The following is a 21,129-nucleotide window of genomic DNA, read 5'->3' on the forward strand; positions in this document are numbered from 1 at the left end:
TTCTGTGTATGTCATTTCTCTGGGACTTGGTTACTTATCTATAAAATAAAAATCTAAACTAACTAACTATCTCTCTCTCTCTCTCTCTCTCTCTCTCTCTCTCTCTCTGTGTCTTCTATCTAACTATATAAAACTATATCCCTTGCATTGATAAGATTCCATGAAAGATTTAAAATAATAATTGCCATAAGGTTTATTTTTTTTATTTTAATGTATCATGGTTTATATCACCACAACCTACTAAAAACATTAAATTTGACTAGTGTTTCTTTGTCTTGAAATTCTCTTTGCAAAACTGCAGACCTAGAAGAAAAAGGAGGTAAGAGTCTTTTGAGAACTGGATTAAAAAAAAACAACCCTGAAAATTGCCTTTTCCCTTTTATGGTATGACCATTTTCTCTCTAGTAAAGGTTCTACATTTGCAACTCTGAAGGGATATTTTTATAGGTTTGAGGGATTCCTGGTGACATCTCTGGATTCATAAATTCAGAGACTGTTCTGTAATCTCCTTCTCTTAAAGTCAATAATAACATTGCTACCACAAGTCCTAAGTCTTCTAATAAGAGGTGGGTTGCCCTTTGGATAGAGCCATGAGTTCTTTTAAAACCACTCAGGTCCTACTGAGTGATACTTTACTGAATAATAAGGCTGGAAGAGACCAGAGTGCCAGCTAATAACCCTTCACTGCACTGGAAGTGGCTGTACACAAACAATTTCAGAGGGATAGATGACTTTTTTCCTTTTTTTCATCTTCAGGAGGTGCTTTCCTAGCCTCCACTGATAACACTCCAGTTCCATATCTTTTAGAAACAAAATTCATACAGTAGCTATTTACACCTGAAAACTATTAAGTTTTCTTTATAAGGCCAACTTACAAAGCATTTTCTAGGTTTTGCTAATACTTTCCTTCTAAATTTAGGACTTTGAATTGAACACATTATTCTTATACTGTTCATAGTAAACATTATAAATGTTTTTGAATTAAATTGAAATATTCATACGCTGCTAGGTGCTGAGATAGAAAAATAAGTCACAACCTGAAGAGCTCCCAAGATACTAAACAGATAAAACACGCATACAAGTAACCATAATATAAACTAGATTATACTTGATCAACAGGAGAGACAAAACAGAATTCTAGGAATCATAGTAGAATGAGATACAAGGAGAGAATGATCGCTTCTAGAAGTGTGTAGGGGGGCAGTTGAAGAGCTAAAGGGAAAGGTGGAAAAAAGAGGATTAGAGAAAGCTTAATGGGGGAGGTAAAAACTGACTTGGACCTAAGAGGAGGAAAATAATAATTTTAAAAAGCAGAGAAATGTGAGTAGCCACTTTTAGGCATAGGAAATGGTATGAGCAAATACAGAAAGACATGAAAGGTCAAGATGAGCCCTAGAAAGAGATAAAAGTTGAGTCTTACAGAAGTTTATGATGCATAATAGAGAGTAGTATAAAATGTCTGGAAGCGTAGTACAGTAGCTTGTTTGTGGAGGACCTTTAATGTCAGACTAAGGAATTTGTATTTTATTAAATGGAAAAGAGAAACTAGTGAAGGCTTTTGAGTAGGGAAATGGTATGATCAGAGCTATGCACTGAGAAGAATATTGGGCATCATTATGAAAGACAGACCGGAAAGGAAAGAAACTGGAAACATGGAGTCTAGGTCATTTAAATGGTATTGGAAAGGGAGGCACACAAACAAGGTATTTTTGGGGAAGAACCAAAAGGACTTGTCATTGCTTGGCTGTGGGGTTTGGTGAGGAACGAGTTAAAAATGAGTCCAAGGTTTTGAACCAGAGTGATATAAATAATGGCAGTGACATCAACAGAACGAATACTGTTAGGATGAGGGCAGGTGTTAAGTTCTATTTAAGGCATGCTAAAGTTGAGGTGTCACTGGGGCACTCCAGTGGTGATGTCCAGTAGGCATTAAAAACAAGAAATGAACTCGGAGAAGAGGTCAAAGAAGGAAATACAGATTTGGGAGTGATCTACATAGAGGTGATAAATGAATCCATGGGAATAGATGAAATTGACAAGAAAGAAAAAACACGGAGAGAAGAACAAGGACAGTGTTTTGTCCTTTGAGGAGAAAGAAGAAAGAAATAATTTAAGGAGATAATCACAAATGTTTATAGAGACAGAAGGAGAATTAGGAGAAAATCAATATTACAATATTATAATATACAATATTACAAAAGCCAAGGAAGATGAGAGTAAACAAGGAAGGGATGATTTACAGCAGTGGTATCAAACAGAAATGGGGGTCACTTTACTGTACTTAAGGATCCTTGCGGGCCACATACTGGGTTATAAAACCACAAATTAGCATTTTCTATGTTTATTGCATGTTTATTTATTTTGGTAACTATTTCCCAATTACATTTTAATCTGGTCCAAGTTCCACTCTGGAATGTTGTAGGCCCCATCTGCTACATGTTTGATACTTTTGGTCTACAGCATCAAATGCTGAAGAAAAACCAAGGAGAATGAAGATGGAGAAGAGATCATTGAATTTAGCAATCAGGAAAACATTAGTGACTTTGGGAGAGTTTTAGGGGAACATGAACCAAATTGTGAGGGTTTGAGGAATGAATGGATAGTGAAGGAGAAACAGTAAGTGAAGACTACTATTCCTAGAGCTTTGGCATGAATGGAAGTAGAAAGATATGATGACAAGCTAAAGGGATAGTTGAGTAAATAAAAATGTTTTGTATGTGTTTGTGCATCTGTATGCTTTATTTAAAGGCCTGGAACAGCCTTAGTAAGTTTGTTGTCATCAAGAGCCTAGAATCACAGAATTAGCCATAAAAGGGAACCTTAGAGACCACTGAGTTCACCTTATTTTACAAATAAAGAAACTGAGACACAGAGAAGTTTTTAAATGTCTTGTCCAGGGTCACACAACTAGTAAACATCAGAAGGAGGATTCCAACTCATTTCAACCTAACACAAGTCTAGCACTTTATCCAATATACCACCCAGCTCCCTAAGGGAAGGAACCAATAAAGAGTTAGAGACTACAAGATGCAAGGGAAGAAAGGGAGGAGGGAGTCAAGTGTACAGGTAGAAGAATTTGCTTTGACAAAGCAGGGAGCCACTTCCTCTACTGGGACTGGATAGGCGGAGAGAATATACAATGGCTAACCTAAATCTTCAGGAAAGTAGAAGGTGGTCTGCTGAGAATAGAGACTTAAAAAGAACATCCTAAGAAACCAATGAGAAATAAGTGAACAGACTGCCAAATGAGAACAGAGTTTAAAAGAGAGCAGAGATTAGAAAATAGATATATTTTTGTTATATGTCACAGAATAACAGGTAAAATTTACACAAGTTATAAACTAATTTGAGAGTGACCATTCATATAGTTAGATGTTTCTTCCTTTTACAAAACAATTCAGCCAAAAATTCTTTTAAAGAGGGGCTACCTCAGTGCACTTAATGATTTGTCTTAGAGATCATTTATTTATGTGACCAAGTCTGGAATGTGGAACATAAGCTCAAAGTGGTAGGAGCCATTTGCCATGAAATAAGCAGCGGAATATGAAGATAAACACATTTCTGAAATTAAAATGTAAGTCAGTAAGGAATTGTTTCAATTCACACACACACACACACACACACACACACATGTATATTTAGTACATAAAATAAATACACTGCCAAGAATTCTTAGCAGAACTATCCTCATTATCAAACCCCATTACACTGGGTTGGCTTATATGTGTATTCCTGCCCATGACTGAAGAAACCAAGGGCTTGGAAAGCCCTCCAAGGATTATCTTGTCAATTTCCTAGCCCTTATTTAAGACCTGATCTGTTTCTCATGGGTAATCTACTATTCAATTCCAAAAGGATGACAATCTAGTAACTTGCTCTAAAAGGTCTGAAGTGAAACTTAGGCTTTATCTTCCTCTGCCCATCTACTCCACTGTTTAGCAAAAATCCCTCATGCCTCAATCTAATAATATTTCCCCTAATGGAGATGGGGAACAACTCTGTTTATCATTATAATCTTCAATATACTTGCTGACCATTATGAAATCACTCTTAACAGGGATGAATTCAATATGTGGCTATATAAGGTTTTTTTGGACAAGATCTGTGATTTTACTGGCAGAGGGAAATTCCAATGGGGGAACTCCTTCAGTAAATAGATGGGAACCTGCTCAGAAACTTATAGATTAAAGAGCTGTAGGGCACTGAGAGGTTGAATGACTTGTTCCAGCAAGTATGTATCAGAAGTCGCACTTGAACCCAAGCCTTCCTAACTCCAAAGCCATTTCCTTCATCCTCTATGCTGTGTGGCCCTTCTGGGAGTGAGAATAACGTATATAAAACATCTTTCAAAAAGCACTGTGGTATCAAATGTTACTAAGAAACATAAGACTACTTCTCAGAAGACAATGAATTCTGAATAAATGTTATGATGACAGTGAATTTGATTTTAGTCATAATTTTAAAATACTATGAACAGAAAAGGGAGTTCTAAGAAAATTTATGAAAACAGGTTTTAGTTACAGTGAAAGGTATCAAATAGATTACCCTAGTATCACAATAACCTTAGAAGTTTTCTAATGTGGACGGAAGCAAATAGAATTACAATTATGAACTGACTAGAGTTAGGTATGATTAAGATGATCTGGGAGAAGGAAAAGAATGAAGAACTATAGTGTCCCGATCTATCTAAATATACAATTATGGGTAGTTCTGCTCAAAGGTTTCCTCTTTCCCCTTCTTTTACTTTTTTGGAAGTGACAGTTACTGTGTAGGGAAGGCCTGGGAGCCAGGAAGGGAATATATTCAGAAAAAAAAAGATGTAAAAAAAAAACCCCTCTCTCTCTCTCTCTGCATCTCTGCCTCTCTCTCCCTCTCTCTCTCTCTCTCCCCCTCCCTCCCTCCACACACACACACACACACACACACACACAATATATGCACCCATATATGTTTTATGTATATATAAATTTTAAACCACATATATACGTAGATATATACATTTTTAAACACATACACAAACAATACAACAACCCCTCAAACTTAAATTAACTCTTATATTTTGCCATATACTATACAAAGCCATTAAGGTTTTTATCATATACTTATTACTACACCACTAAGCTAATATAATAGGATTTAACAATCCTAATTTACTCTAAGAAATTTATGTAAGTTCATTAACTCCTACTCATTTAGGGAATTAAAATTAACTTAGCAATTTACAATCCTATTACCTAGATTACCATCCTCCTCTGTCCCCAACCACTTACCATAGCATTTCAGGATTCTAAATCCATTAAACCACCTGTTAGAATTGAGTAGAATACTTACCTCATCCTTAAACACCTTGCCATGTTCTTCACACCCAGGTAAGCTCTGTATAAATTCTGACACCTGCCCCCAAAAAAAAATCGCATCAAAATTTCAAGTTCACAACTAAGAATTTAAATGTTACTGACTCAAAATGTTTAATATGATGGTTCTTGTTACCTATTCCCAGGTCTCATTACTCCCCACTGAGGAAAAGTGATGGGCAAACTATGTTCTTCTTAGAGAAAAAACACAGAGCACCCATTCATTTCTCCTCTTTTCTCCCCTTTCTTTCCCTCCCCTCACAATCTCTAAAGAAATAAAAGTGTACCTCATCTGTGCTCCATTTGGAAACTTTACTGGCAGGAATACCAGCCACAGTTGGAAGAAGTTTGCTTTGTTGTTCCCAACGCAGGGGCAGACAAGGAATTGGTGACTTAAAGGAGAGAAAGACAGCTGACCGGCGCTGAGCCTGCTGTGAACTTGGCTCTGCACCTATACCTGGCCGGTAGACAAACACAAGATAAATTACTCAACTGAAATCAAGACAGACCCAGCAAGACATAAACAAGACAGACAGACAGACTCACTGACACACTCTCTCTTTCTCTCTTCTCCAGGACCAGATTGGAATTTAATGATTTCACTAGAATTCGATTCCAATTTGTTTCTGAAACACTTGGAGTATCTTATGTATAATACAGTCACTTTACTTCAATATAACTGAAATCAAATATCCCCAAATATTATTTTGCGATTATTTCTCATCCAGAATTTAATAAGAATTTTATTTGAAGCAAGCATTGTTGTGTTGCTCTTATTTCCTACCTTGTTGCTAGAAAAGTACATGTGAAAAAACTGAATGTATAGCCCTTTATTTTCAAAAATAAAGCTCCCAGAAGAAAGCTCTCACTTACTGTAATATAAAGAACACTAGCTTGGAGGTTCTTTCTAGTCCCAGCTCTTTCAGTTGTGTTACCTTGAGCAAATGATCTAACATTTATGGTTCTCAGTTTCCTCATCTGTACAATATGTCAGCTGTACTAAATGAACTCTGAGATCTTTTTCAGTTCTAGAACTCCTAAGATCTTTGATTTAAAGTAAAATGAACAGTGGGAAGAAAATGCACTTCAAAGGATGAAAAAAAGCCAAATGTCAATGTCAGCATATTTTCTATCTCCTCTAAATGATTCAGAGATCAAACACAGATAGACAAAGAACAATTTGGAAAATATTCCCAATATTCCTCTCAAGTTTTGCTAAGAGATGAGCATTTATTTGAAATGCAGCTTTTTTTTTAAAATGGGTTCACAAGTAGCACCAGGCATCTACAGACAAATATCCTAGGAACTCACCAGAATATGACAGTGCTCAACTCCTCTAAAAATGGGCATTCTGTTCTGCCTGCAACACAATAAACTTTTGACATTTCCTCTTTTCTGAAATATTTTCTGTCCACACTTGTACTGTTTGCTCCATCATTGCAGCTCAACTCCATTTTTACCTTTTCCTGTTAAGCGTTGTATTGGTCACACTTTGCCTGTATTCCTCCTACAGTAGTCCTTGGAACCAGAGCCACAAACAAAGACAGGACTAGCTCAAAGTTTTCAGAGTATGCCCTACATCTGTCTAATTGAGTATATCTTTCATTCACGCTACGGAAAGGAGAACTTATATACAACAAAATGCTCATCTTTAATTTACATAAACCAAATGATATCTTCTGACCATCCCCCCCGCCCTCGCCATTTTCATGCCTCTTTTCATTTTAAGAATATTTGGCCCTCTTGATAATTCATGGATGACACAAGACAACAGGCTACTTTTTTTGACTGATAATGATAGAGCAGAATTAATCTGATTGATAAGTCAGATTCAACACCTTTCCCATAAAAATGCACCCTAGAAACAAAAGCCAAGTGTTAAGTAAATTTCCATGGAACAGACAAAAAAAAACTGGCATCTGATTGTGGGAAACTTCATCTTGGATTATACAGGGAAAAAAATTACTCCATGTTTTGGTTTTAATATGTGGCAGAGACTACAGGATAAATTCAAATGGATTTTGGATTAAAGTATTAATGTAATGACAAGCATAAAGAAAAATCTGTGTATTTATCTGTAGAATAACATTGTCATTTATGCATGCTTGCAGCTCTGGGCACACCAGGCTTATATGCTCCTCCCCTCCCAAACTGCCTATTTGCATAGTATAATTTAATGAACTTTTCTGAGAGTCTGGGGGTTAAATTTCAGCAAAGGAAATAGGTTCAAATTGTTTTCATGCCTCAAACAGGACAATGTAAGTAAAGTGCTATATAAGTGAAAAAAAATACATATAAAAATAAATTGTTATTCTTACTCCCACTTGGCTTCATACTTCTTTACACACTTTTTCAGTATAGCAAGGGATATAGGAGAGCAAAGGCATGAATTCCAAGTGGATAACTCTGCAGAGCTGTCATTAGTGCTTAAAAATGTGTCAAATTGTATCTGTGGGGGACGAGGTTGGGTGGTAGGATCTAAAAGCCCTTTGTATGTTCTAGAAGTGTGTCAGGAAAACACATTTTCCATACAGCCCAGGAGAAGTTATTTTTAAAGCTCATTAAAAATGAGTGCTACCCTGAGGTGATTATTTAGTCAGGCAGCTATGACTATAGTTTTAAAAATTTTAAAAAAAATAACCCATTAGAGTCTTAACCCAGCCCCTAATTTGTTTTTCCCCTCATTTTTTTTTCTTATTTGATGTAAAAATACAGAAGAACAATTTTGTAGGCAAATGTCGATTAAAATATTCTATCTAAGCCCATGGGGAAAAACTGCAGTTGCTCTATAGTATAAATTTATCCTACTTTTTTGTAAACACAATTTGACAAACATTTTATTCATGGAACTTACTCAAACTGATTAACATAAAATACCAAGAGAACCCTCATAATGTATTTTAAAGCAAAAAAAAAATTCTATTTCCTGTTAGGAAAGGAAAAAAAAAAGGAAAACTGGAAAGAAAAATGAATGTCCTTTCTTATTTTTACGTATAAATTTATCTATTCAGATTAGGGTAAAACAATCAATCTTTTGGCCCCATTTCAAATATATTTATTTGTTAATATGGTGTTATTGGAGTATTTTGTATGTGATTTCTAATGTCCTCAAAAATCTCCTCCTTCTTCCCCCAATGTTTCTATGCATCAAACAAGGAAATGGTATGGGAGCCCCATGAGTCAAATACAATACACAGGAGATTGAACCTAGGTGTCAAATCTAGCCTATCTCTTAGGTATATATTCTAAAATAGTGCATTGCTGACTTCCTGTAGACCCCTGAGCATCCCAAATGCCACCTTGTGTACACAGGATAAGGATAAAGAACCCTATTTTTGGCAGCTCTGCTTCTGGGTTCCAAATTGCTCTATTTTACTATAAAACAGAATAGAAAGCAGAAAGGATAATGATATAGGATCAAATGAGGTAAATTTAGGTAGAACAAACTTAGAGAAGGACAGTGAGATAGTGGTTAGGTAAGTCCACAGATTAGTTTGACAACTGTTCTATGACCAACTCCAAAAAATCCCCTCTTTGAGCTGAGTCCTCAACTCCACAGTTCATAGATCTTGAATTGTGAGCAACCTTAGCAGTCATTTAATCCGCCTCCTTCATTTTACAGGTAAGGAAACTGAGGCCCTGAGAAGTAAAATGACTTGTCCAATATCAGTTTTACTAAGCATTGGGAACTGGGACTGAATCAATAATTTCACTGGTACAGAAAACTCTCAGTGAGGAAACTCCATCTAACAACGTAGGTTGGTGTATTTTGAAATTAAGTGACTTGCCTAGGGTTAATATGGCCACTACCAGTGGCTATCAGAGGCAGGACTTGAACCCAAGTCTTCCTGGCTTTTGAGCCCAACTCTCTATGCACTTCACCATGCTGCCTCTCTACTTATATACATTTGAAATTGCAAATTCTATCTGTTTCTTTAACTTTATTCATTTCAACTAATAAATATTTAAAGCTCCAACTCTGTACAAAGACCTCCCAAATGGAACTCTGATGCTATATCACAGTATGGAAGTGACCCTAGGTTCCTAAAAACTATCACAAGAGAAGAAGACAAGGTCTGGCATATAAATTCGACTAGGATCTAAAAAAGGAGAAATTCTTAAAGGACATATGATGCAATGCTTACAATCTGTACTACATCCCTGAGAGATGGATATTATATAAATACAAAGTTTTAGTAAAAGATAGTTTACTACTGGCCAGCTAGACTCCGACTTGGAATATCACAAGCATGGCTCATTGCTAAGTCAGTAGATCTTCAATCTATCCCTAAATACTGGCTGCTTCCCTGCTGCTTGCAAAATGTTCATGTCTTGCCTGTCCTTAAAAACTCTCGTGTGACCTAATTATCCCTGCTAGCTGTCATCCCATGTCTCTTCTCCCTTTTGTGACTTGTAGAAAGCCACCTACAATCAGCATTCCACTTCCTTTCTTCTTACTCTCTTCTAAAACTTCTTCAGTCTGGCTTTTAATTTCATCATTCAATTGAAACTGCTCTCCTGAAAGTTACCAAAGGCATCTTAATTACTGAGTCTAGTGGCCTTTCTTCAATCCTTATCCTTCATGACCTCTCTCTATAGCCTTTGACACCATCCCCATCACTTCTCCTGGTTATTTTCTCATCCAGGTTTTCATTGTGAGTCAGTCAACTAGCATTTATTAAGCGCTTACTATGTGCCAGTCACTGTGCTCAGCACTGGGAGATACAATGAAAAGCAATTGACAAAAATAGCACTCTCTTTGTTCTCTTCCTCCTCCCTTCCCTTTTGCCATGGAAGGCAACATCATCCTCCAGTCCCTCAGTTCACTAGGGAGTCCCAAGTTCCTCACAATCTAGCAATCATGCTGGACTCCTTCCTCACTATCACTCCTAATCCATACCCACTCTGTTGCCAAAGTCTAGTGCAAGCCCTCATCACCTCACACCCGGATTACTACAATAGCCTGCTGGTGGAATGGCTTGCCTTCAGTCTCTCCTCCACTCCAATCCATCCTTGATTCAGCCACTAAGGTGATTTTCCTAAAGTAGAGATGCAAATATGGCACTCCCTATTCAATAAACCCCAGTGGTTCCCTATTGCCTCTTGCAATACATACAAAATGCTCCATTTGATTTTCAAAGCCCTTCATAACCTAGCATCTCCAACCTTTCCAGTCTTCTCACACCACACTCCCCAAAATGTACTCTTCAATTCAGTAATATTAGTCTCCTGACTGTTTGATGAATAAAACACTCCACATCTTGGCTCTGGGCATTTCTTCTGGTTGTCCTATTTACTCCGTATGTAGTTCATTACTTCCTATTTATCCTGTATATAGCTTATTCTGTATAGATGTGTTTTCATGTTGTCTTCCTCATTAGATTATAAGCTCCTTTAAGACAGGAACTGTTTTATGTATCCTCAGTGCTTAGCACAGTACCTGGCACATAGTAGGAACTTAATAAATGTTTACTGATTGACTGATTCCTATCTGTCAAACTCTTTTTTTTTTGACAATGTATATGATATTTCATTATGTTATTCCCTATTTTCCATTTTTTTTAAATTGTCATCTTTTATTAAAAATTTTCATTAATTTATTTTGATTTATCAATAATCACTTACATATGCTTTTGAGTTTAAAATTTTTCTCCCCCTTCCTCCCCAAGGTGGCACACAATCTGATATAGGCTATACATTTACATTCCTATTGAACATATTTTCACATTAGTGAAAAGTAAAAATTAAAATCAATAGGAGGAACCATCAGAAAGAGGAAACAAAACTCAACAGAAGAGAAAAAAAATAGCGATTCAACTTTCACAGTTATGATTACTATCTGTGTCTTTTTCTCCATCCTTTTTTACCCCCGCTTATGCTTTTCTTTCTTCTTTCTACTTTCCCCCCCCACTAGTGTTTTGCTTTTGACCACCACCCCCTTCAGTCTCTACTCCCTTCTATTATCTTTTTCCCTTTTCTTCCCCTTTGCCCTTACTGCTTCTTCCCTTCCTTCTATCCCCCCTCCCTTTTCTTTCCCCTTTTCCCTCCTACTGCCTATAGGGCAAGTTAGATTTCTATACCTAACTATGTTATTCCCTTTTTGAGCCAAATCTAATGAGATTAAGGTTCAAACAATGTTCACCCCCCTCCTTCTTTCCTCTGCTGTAATAGGATTTTCTGTCTTTTCCTGTAATGTAATTTACCCTTGTCTGCCTCCTCCTTTCTCAGTACATTTCCTAACATCAGACTAATCTACTTACTTGGATCCATTTAACCCACTTGATTAGATTTTTTTTTATCATTACATCAAAGTCAACTAATATCCACCCCTTTATGTATACCCCTTTAACATGGTGTTACAGCAATACAGTTCTCAAGAGTTGCAAGTGTCATCTTCCCTTATAGGGATGTAGACAGTCTGCCCTTATTAACAACATATTGTATCTTTCTGTCCCATTTACCTTTTTATCTTTCTTGAATCTTGTACTTGAAGATCAAATTTTTTTTGAGCTCTGGTCTTTTTATGAGGAAGGTTTGGAAGTCCCCTATTTCATTGAATATCCATCTCTCCCTTGAAAAATCATGCTCATTTTTGCAGGGTAGTTGATCCTTGGCTGCAATCCAAGCTCCTTTGTCTTTTGGAATATCATATTCCATGCCCTGCGTCTTTTAATGCAGAAGCTGCAAGGTCCTGTGTAATCCTGACTGTGGTTCCATGATATTTAAATTGTTTCTTTCTGGCTGCTTGCAGCACCTTCTCTTTCATCTGGTAATTTTGGAATTTTGCTATTATATTCCTTGGCGTTGTCAATTTGGGATCTCTTTCAGGTGGTGAGCAGTGTATTCTTTCTATGGTTATTTTACCTTCTGGTTCTAGGACTTCTGGGCAGTTTTCCTTTATGATTTCCTGAAAGATACTGTCCAGGCTCTTTTTTTCATCATGATTTTCAGGTAGTCCAATGATTTTTAAATTGTCTCTCCTGGATCAATTTTCCAGGTCAGTTGTTTTACCAATGAGGTATTTTTGTTTTCATCTATTTTTTCATTTTTTTGTTTCTGTTTGACTGATTCTTGCTCTCTCATAGAGTCATTAGTTTCCATTTGTCCAATTCTAGTTTTTAACAGATTGTTTTCTTCTGTTAGTTTTTGTACTTCCTTCTTCAATTGGCCAATTGTATTTTTAAGGGATTTGTTTTCTTCAGTGTACTTTTTTTCCAGTTTGCCAATTGTGTTTTTTAGGGACTTGTTTTCTTCAGTGTACTTTTTTTCCAATTGGCCAATTGTATTTTTTAAGGACTCTTCTACCTCTCTCATTAGACTTTTAAAATCCTTCTTGAGCTCTTCTAAGAAGGCTTTTTGGGCTTCAGACCAGTTCATATTCCCTTTTGATGTTGCAGATGTGGGTTTGTTGACAATGTTGTCCTCTTCAGAATTTCTGTCTTGATCTTCACTCTTCTCATAATATGAATCTATGGTATGTTTCTTTTTACTCATGGTTTCTTTATTCCCTGGCCTTTAAAGAGATTGAGCTCTCCTGCTGGGAACAGAGGGCACTGACCCAAGCTTCTTGTGTTGGGAGCCTAGGTCTTGGTCACTGGCTTTGTGTGCTGGGGCCTCTTATGTTGGCAATTGGAGGCTGTAGGGTTTTGGCAGCTTACCTTTGTTGGGCTGGAATCAGCAAGGCTGGAACTTTCAGGCAATTCTAGGTTGCCTGCTTTTCCTTTCCTTTAGCTTTCTTCAGCTCCTTTTAGATGGGTGCTGCAGGGTGTTTATCTGCCTGGGGCCCCTTGCAATGCTGCCTCCCTCGTTTCTGCTAATGCACTGGGAGATTCCTTTGAGGTAGAGTGCTGAGGCACCTGGTGGTTTTCTGAGCTGGTTTCCACCAGTTCCCCCACCCTCACTGAGGCACTCAGAGGTCCAGGTGTTGGTGTTTGCCTGCTCTACCACCTGGGCTTCAGGATCTCCTCCTGGTTGACAGTTGGAGGCTGTCAGGTTCTGACAGCTTACTTGGTGTTGGTTTGGAATCAGCAAGGCTGGGACTTTAGGAAGACTCTAGGTCGCTTTCTTCAGCTCCTTTCAGGGTGCTTATCTGCCTGGGGTCCTTTGTAGTGCTGTTTCCCTTATTTTTGCTGAGGCACTGGAAGACTTGTTTGCTGGGCTGCTGCACTGCTGTTCCCTGTCTTTCTTCTAGTTCAGCTGATCCAGGGTTTTGTTTTTTTTCTGGGGTGATATTTTCTGGGTTTTCAGAGGTTGACAGGGGAGGGTGAGAGCGACTACCTTTTTCTCCGCTATCCTGGCTCCCCTGTCAAACTCTTTCTCATTTTTTTCTGATGGATCTTCCTCTCGATAATGTCCACTAACTAAGGGTGACTTCCAAAGTTCTCCCAGGCCCTCTTCTTTCCTTCCTTTATACTTTATCACTTGGTAATCTCATTGGTTCCCATGGGTTCAATGATTACATCTATGCTGATGACTTTTAGATCTATTTATCAATCCCTAACATTTCTCCTGACTTCACTCTCATATCACCATCTTAAACTGGATGTCCCATAGACATTCTATATGTTCAAAATACAACTCATCTTTCCTCTCAAACTCTCCCTTCTTCTGAATGTCTCTATTTCCTTCAGGGTCACCATCACCTTCTATCCTTCTATGGACACAACATCACCCAAGGTCATACTCGCAGTGTCATACTCAACTACTCACTTGCATTCTCTCCATATATTCAATCTGTTGCCAGTCCTTTCAGTTCAATATTAATTAGATCTAAGTTGCCTAGGGATCCATCTACCACAGATTTCAAAGAGTCCACGAATTTGGATAGGGAAAAAAATAAATCTTTATTTTCAGTAACCACTAGCTTACAGGTAATATTTTCTTTAATTATGAAAATAGGCAACAAACATTATTCTAAGAAGAGGTCCCCATAGGCTTCACCAGACTGCCAAAGGTGTCTAAAACACAAAAAAGGTTAAGAACTACTAGCCCAATAAATGATTCACAGTTGAACAGTAGAGATTTTGCTGATTTCAAAAGCAGTATTGTATAAGGATTGGAGGCAGAATGCTAACTATGGAGTCAAAAGGCCTGGGTTCAAAAACCATCTTTGATACTACCTCTGGGCAAACCATTTAATAATCATTACAGTCACCTGTAAAATGAGGGGGCTGGACAAAATGGCCCCTGAGGTCCCTTTCAGCTTTCTATGTATTCTCTGAGCTGGGCATTAAAAAGGGAGAAGCAAACTGAATTTTGAACAGGCAAGTAAAATTTATTTAGTGTAGTGGCAAGTGAAAAAGTTGGGCCTACTACAATTGGTTAAGAGTTAAGTTAATAAGAGTGAAGAGTTCTTAAACCTGAAAGCACAGGCTTCAAAACTTTCCATAAGATTTTCATAGCTCCATCCCAGTAAGCTAGGGGACATACAGGAACCACCAGACTTTTAAGGCATTGATTTACACCTTTGAAACTCAATTTACTCTAGGAGTAGTTTTAAGTCAGAGGCATCTCCTCTGATCTTTGGACTTCCAAAGTTGAAATCCTATGAGCATAAACCCTTAGGCTGAATCTTGACCCTTAGCATTGTTAACCAAAAACAGTATCACAAATCCATGAGACACTGCGTTGCAACTAGATTTATTACAAGGGAATGCACGTGGAACCCTAAGCCAGGGCAAAGAGTTCACAATTCAAACAGAAGCTTACATATTTATGAAAGTGTGACAAAGAGGGAAGGAGAAATAGAAATCTCCACCTAACTGGGACTGGCAAGGGAGGAGAAATCATGAATAATGAAGATCGCACAATCAGCCTTCTTTTCCTTTGGGAACTACCAGACTATGAAGATAAGATGGTTAGCTTAGCTACAAGGGTCCTAGATTCACAAGCAGTTTCCAGTCTGTGCAGACTCACTGGTGTGTCTTGACTCGCAAGGACACACAGGGAGTCCAGGTTAGGGTACAAACAACAAAAAAAGTTTGCTGAGGGGCAAACTTTGTCCTTGATATGGTCAGGGCCCCCTGCATACTTTGGGCCCAATGTTTCTGGAAAATAGGGCAACTCAAAAGAACAAATTCAAGAGACCCTTAATAAGATGACTGAAAAAAGTAAAAAACCGAGGCTCATATTGATGAACAAATGGCTGTAAACTCATGTAAATTTCTGGAAGGCTGATTAAAAAACAGGATATTCCAGTAAATTAGGAAATTCCATTATATGTGAATGGGTTACATTTTTATGTTATTTCATATACAGTAAAAAATTTTTTTTCTAGCTCTTTACATGCACTGAATAGTAACTTATTGATCTGGAAGAATGAACAAGCCTTCAGAATTGAGCAATTTTCTGCCCACTTAAATGATCAGACACAATGAGTACCACAAGATGCTGGTAACTACATAGGAGATGACTGTTAAATTAATTTTTAAAATTGCTTAACTAAAATCAGATGAAAAAAGCACAAAAGCATCACTTATAGAACATGTCAATTTTACATGACAGCAGGGATATTAAAGCCATTCTTGCTTCTTGTGTGATTAAGAAATAGAAATGCACATGCAAAGTCAAAGTACCAAGAAGCACTCTGGCAAATGTTAACTATATCATCAGGCAGATGCATTACAAAAAACAATGTTCAACAATTATATAGTCAGATACATATTATATACTGAATGCATAATTCTTAACATTTTCCAATTTGATTAAAAATTGAGCAATTTCAAAGTCCTTTGACTTTTTCAGTCTTAAAACTGAATCTAGCACAATTTAAAGTATAGAATCCTCACACTGTTATAGCACCAATCACTCAAGAGATTTATTTTAGTGAAGTGGAAATGATATGAAGTTTGAACTGAGATGCTGCCTTTGTTTCAAAAAATATTCTATATTTAATGTAATAAATATTTGAAATATAAGTTTGTATAATATTTTAAATATAATAAATATTTAAGAGATAAGTTTTTAAAATATAGAGGAAGATACAACAAGGAGATCACCTTATAACACTGGCCGTGATGGGGGAAAGGACTAATGATAGTTTATAACTCTCTGAAGTTATACCACGCTTATCATATGAGTGTAACGATTACAAGTCAGTGGATATGATCTGACCCACAGTAAAATTAAATCTATATAATGAAGTATCACCAAATATACTTAATATGTAACTAATTATTGACTAACTGCTATAACCAAACTGATTTTATATTTAATTATGGAAATAATCTTGGAAATTCAGTTTTACTATTTAGGATGATCAATACAAAATCGACGTCATAAAAAAGGTCAGGAATATAATAATGTCATAATTACCTTTGGTTTGATTTGGAGTTCTCACTTCACTTTTTATCCCTTCTTCACATTCTTCCTTGACAAGCTTATCTTCAATTTGCTGTTCTCTGATAAAAACAGGTATTTTCAGTGATTTAATACAATGAATAAAATCTTCTGAACGTTTGTTAGCAGCACTTTCTTTTGTCAATATTGAAAAAAATCAAAGAGAAAATAGTACTCAGTGTATTCTATATACTGAAAATGATAACAGCAAGAAAGAGATTAGACATTTCTCTTTGTCCTCAAGACAATCATTTACTTTTCAAAAGAAAGAGTTGTCATTTTTCTTTGTATTGTTTCTAAGAGTATTAACTGTCCTAGAAAATTCAGCTTTTCATTCCACCTACAAACAGAGTTATTTTGTACATGTACAGTTTCATTCACATTGTACTGCTAGGATACTCTTGTGTTTTGAGAAGGTAAAATAATTTAATTTATTTTGTATAATTTATTATCGTATTAAGAGAAAGGTTTATGCTCATGACAATTACTTAGGTCTGGAGGTTTAGTCATACACTGGTATTGGCCTAATGGGTATGCAACAATTTAGGCCCAGACCAGGGTCACTTCATCTTTAATCTACTGGATTCCAGGAGATACTGTTTAAAAAAAAAAAGGCTAGAGCCTTTAACCTACAGGATCTCTCTCCTGTTCAGGGATGACCCAGGGCTAAATTCCAGGGACATTCCAAAATGGAGTAGAATTCCCAAGTCTTGTGTCACATCAGAGACCTTCACACTCAAGTCAGAGACAAAAGTCAGCCTCATTATTTTGGGATGAAGGAACCAAAGGGTAAACTCATACAATTATTTCGAATGTCAACTTGATGGAACTATAATCTTTTTTACCAAATCCTACTGACCCATCTAGACTCAGATCAAGTTCTATGATGACTTTAAATCTCTCTCATCTGAATTTCTCTAATGTGAAACACAATTACACAAATCTATACAATTTGGTAGTCTATCATATTCTACATTCCATTGTTAGTTGTTTGCTATGTTACCATGCCAGGCACTTTGCTAAGCACTGGTCTATACATACAAAAGTGAAGACAGTCCCTGTCCATTAGGAATTTATGCCTAATAGGGGGAGACAACAAATATAGGGAAGTGGTGGCCAGGAAACGGCATTTTGGTCTGGGGTGTCACAGGGATTGTGAATAAAGCCATAGGAAAGCATATTGTAGTTCCTTTTCCAGTAGCAATGGTAAGAAATAGTTTGATTACTGTTCTCAAAGCAAGATCTTTGTGGATACAGATCATACTTCTACTATGTACTTTCAAATGTGACTAAAAACTTCACAAATAAGTTGTATCATAAACAATTTTAAAAGGGTTCTGTAGTTCTGTTGATAAAGCCATTTATTTTGTTCTGGACTTTTGAATGTAGTGGCAAGACAAAGCACTTACAACATAATGCTGAGCACACAATAAATATTTATGAAAATCTTACTCATTTCCTACAAGGGCTCTTTGTAGTAAGAGCTTCAATCATCTCAGCTTAAGCTTTCATCTGAGGTCCAACTACCAGAATTTAAAAAAAAATACCCATCTGGAATTGGACTCATTTAATTACCATCTTAAGTCACTAAAATGACATTCAGAAGAAATTAATTTGATCATAAGGGATTAGAGGTGAAAAACTACTTTCTGATTAACTATTAAACCACTTGATGATTAAAAACTATTTTCTGATTAACCTAAAATTCTTCACTCTACCTTAGTTACCCACAGGTGTAGTCACACCTTAGCCCTCAGCAGCACTACTTCCATGATCTTGAACCCTGAAATTCTTGATCATAACCTCTCATCCTTTTCTCTCTCTTTGCCTCACTCTTCCTAAACTTCCACTTTATCCTCACTGAGACCTCTAATCCTTCTAACACTTTTTGCTTTCACAGTCTATAATGCCTGGTCTGGCCTCCCTTTCCAATCTAGCTCCTATAGTTAACCTATGCTCCCTGCACCCTAACCCTGACCTTAAATCCTTTGTTCCCTTGTTCCACACTTTATGCACTGCCCATCCTTAATTCTGGGGCATGCACCTCCAACTTTTGACTACTCTACTCATACTCCTGGGCTGCTGAACCTTTCCAAAGGAACTCATGCACTGGGGTGACTGAGTCCACTAAAAAAACATGTTACCTAAACTCTGTGAGGCTGTGATTGCTTCATTGCTTTATAATTATCCTGACTGGTTATTACCTTCCCCATAGTGGCTGCTGCCAACCTTCTCTTTATTCAAGATCTCATTGCAACACCAACCTCTTTCTCAGCCAATGACACTCTCCTACTTTACTGAGAAAAACTAAGACTATGTATCATCATGTCCTTCACCTGAAATCCCTCAAAAAACCCCCCTAGCACCTACCCTCTACTGTCCCACTAATTGGGGAAGATGTAGCTCTTCTCCTGGACTCTGCTTGTGCACGTTCTCTCCTGTCTCCTCCAAGAACTTTGCCCCATTGGTCATTTCCTCTTTTTCTCTATTTACTAGCTTCTAATTCACTATCTACAAATAAGTCTGGGTTCTTTTACCCTTTAAAACAAAACAAAACACATAAACCCTTAATTGATCCTGCCACCCTCACACCCTACCATCCTATATCTTGCCTCCATTTCAGTGCTAAACTCCTACAAAGAGTTATCTGAAAATGCTTTTCCCACTTCCTTACCACTTATTCATTTCTCAAACCACAGCAATCTGGCTTGGATCCTGCCATTAAGCCGAAATTTATCTCTCAAAAATATCAGATGATCTCTAAACTGTTAAATATAATAATAGCCTATTCTTAGTCTTCATTCTGACCAATGCCCCTCTTGGATTCTCTCTTCTCCTTTGGTTGCTGTGATATAATTATCTTCTTTGCCTCCTACCCATATGAATGATCCTTCTCAGTCTCTGTTGCTGATTTTTCGGTCACCTCTTGTCACCTAATTGTGAGGGCCCCCCAAATGTCTTGACCCTGTTTTTCTTTCCTCTCTAGTTTTGAGATCTCATTTTCCCCAGCACTTTAATGATCATGTCTATGTAGATGACTTCTGAACCCATATATCCAGTCTTTCCTCCTGAATTCCAGTTCTGCTTTACCAAATGCCTACTAATTATCTATACCTGGATGTCCCTCTGGCATCTCAAATTAAACACATCCAAAATAGCACAGCTCATCTTCATTCCTGAACCCACTTGTCTTCCAAACTTCCTTATGTGTGGAAAGGCTCACGAGCCTCTCAGTCTACTATACCTGTAACCTCTGAGCCATTCTTGATCATTCCCTCTTCCTCACCTCCCATGTCCTATCCGTGGCCAAGTGCTGGGGATTCTAACTCTACAACTCCTTTCAGATTTGTTTTCTTCTTCCCAGTCATATGAGCACCACCCTAATCCAGGCAGTTTTCATCTCTTGCCTGGACAATTCTAATGGCCTCTAAGTTGGTCTTTTTGCTTCCAGTCCTTCCCTTCTCCCATCTATCCCCCACGCAGTTGTCAAAATAATCTTAATCTGAATTTAACTTCCCTGTACAAAATACTCCAGTAGGTCCCTACTGTCTCTAGGATAAAGTATATACTATTCTGATTAATATTTTAAGGCTCTTCTGGATCTAGCCTACCTTTCCAGATTCATTTTATATTATTGCCTTTCATTCACTCTATTTTCCAGCCACACTGAAATATTGCTTGTCCTCTGAACTTGCCATTTCATCCCCCAATATTGAGCATTATCTATCCTCAGTGCTTAAAACAAATTTGCTCTTCATATCTCCCTTTTAAAATTTTTACTTTTCTTCAGGTACAAAGTCTTCCCTGATCCCTAAGATCTTCTGTGCTCTGTCTCTAAAATACATTGTATTTATTTACCTATGTATGTGTAAGGTCCTTAGGGTTAAATGGAATATTTATTATTTGCCCTCCTACCTCCAGTACCTAGCATATTGCCTTCCACACAATTTATTGTTGTTCAGTCACTTTTCAATCATGTCTTATTATTCGTGACCCCATTTGGGGTTTTCTTGGCAAAGATACTAGAGTGGTTTGCCATTTCCTTCTCCAGCTCATTTGTCAGATGAGGAAATTGAAGTAAGCAGGGTTAAATGACTTGTCTAAGGTCACATAGCTAGTAAGCAGCTGAGGGCAGATTTGAATTCAGGAAAATGAGTCTTCCTGACTCCCAGGGACAGTGCTCTAACCACTGAACCATCTAGCTGCTCCTTGTACATAATATAGGTTTATTAAGTATTAACTGAATTCTAAAAAAATAAAAACAAAAATTAGTAATTCTGCTGGTTGTCACTATAGACACTAAAATCTAATCAGAGACAACAAGAAGCAATATACTAAAAACAATGTAAGATAGTCACTGACATTTTAGGAGAAATTAGGGATATTAAACATAAGACAATTTCCTTGAAAAGGGTCCTGGGATTGAGGAAGAAGATGA

The 21,129-nt window shown here is 37.2% G+C and overlaps 1 protein-coding gene across 7 annotated transcripts in view; it reads right to left on the reverse strand.

The window, feature by feature from the left end:
• Positions 1–21,129, reverse strand: part of L3MBTL3 (L3MBTL histone methyl-lysine binding protein 3) — a 162,829-nt gene that overhangs the window by 4,871 nt on the left and 136,829 nt on the right. For all 7 annotated transcript variants that reach the window (XM_020987039.2, XM_020987037.2, XM_020987038.2 and 4 more), the window contains 3 exons: positions 16,668–16,753; positions 5,642–5,811; positions 5,332–5,394 (listed from right to left, as the gene is read on the reverse strand). In XM_020987039.2, the coding sequence (XP_020842698.1) occupies positions 5,332–5,394; positions 5,642–5,811; positions 16,668–16,753 (319 nt within the window). The remainder of the gene's footprint in view (positions 1–5,331; positions 5,395–5,641; positions 5,812–16,667; positions 16,754–21,129) is intronic.

This window comes from Phascolarctos cinereus, unplaced genomic scaffold, assembly GCF_003287225.1.
Source record: "Phascolarctos cinereus isolate Bilbo 61053 unplaced genomic scaffold, phaCin_HiC Scaffold_5;HRSCAF=322, whole genome shotgun sequence".
NCBI lineage: Eukaryota > Metazoa > Chordata > Mammalia > Diprotodontia > Phascolarctidae > Phascolarctos > Phascolarctos cinereus.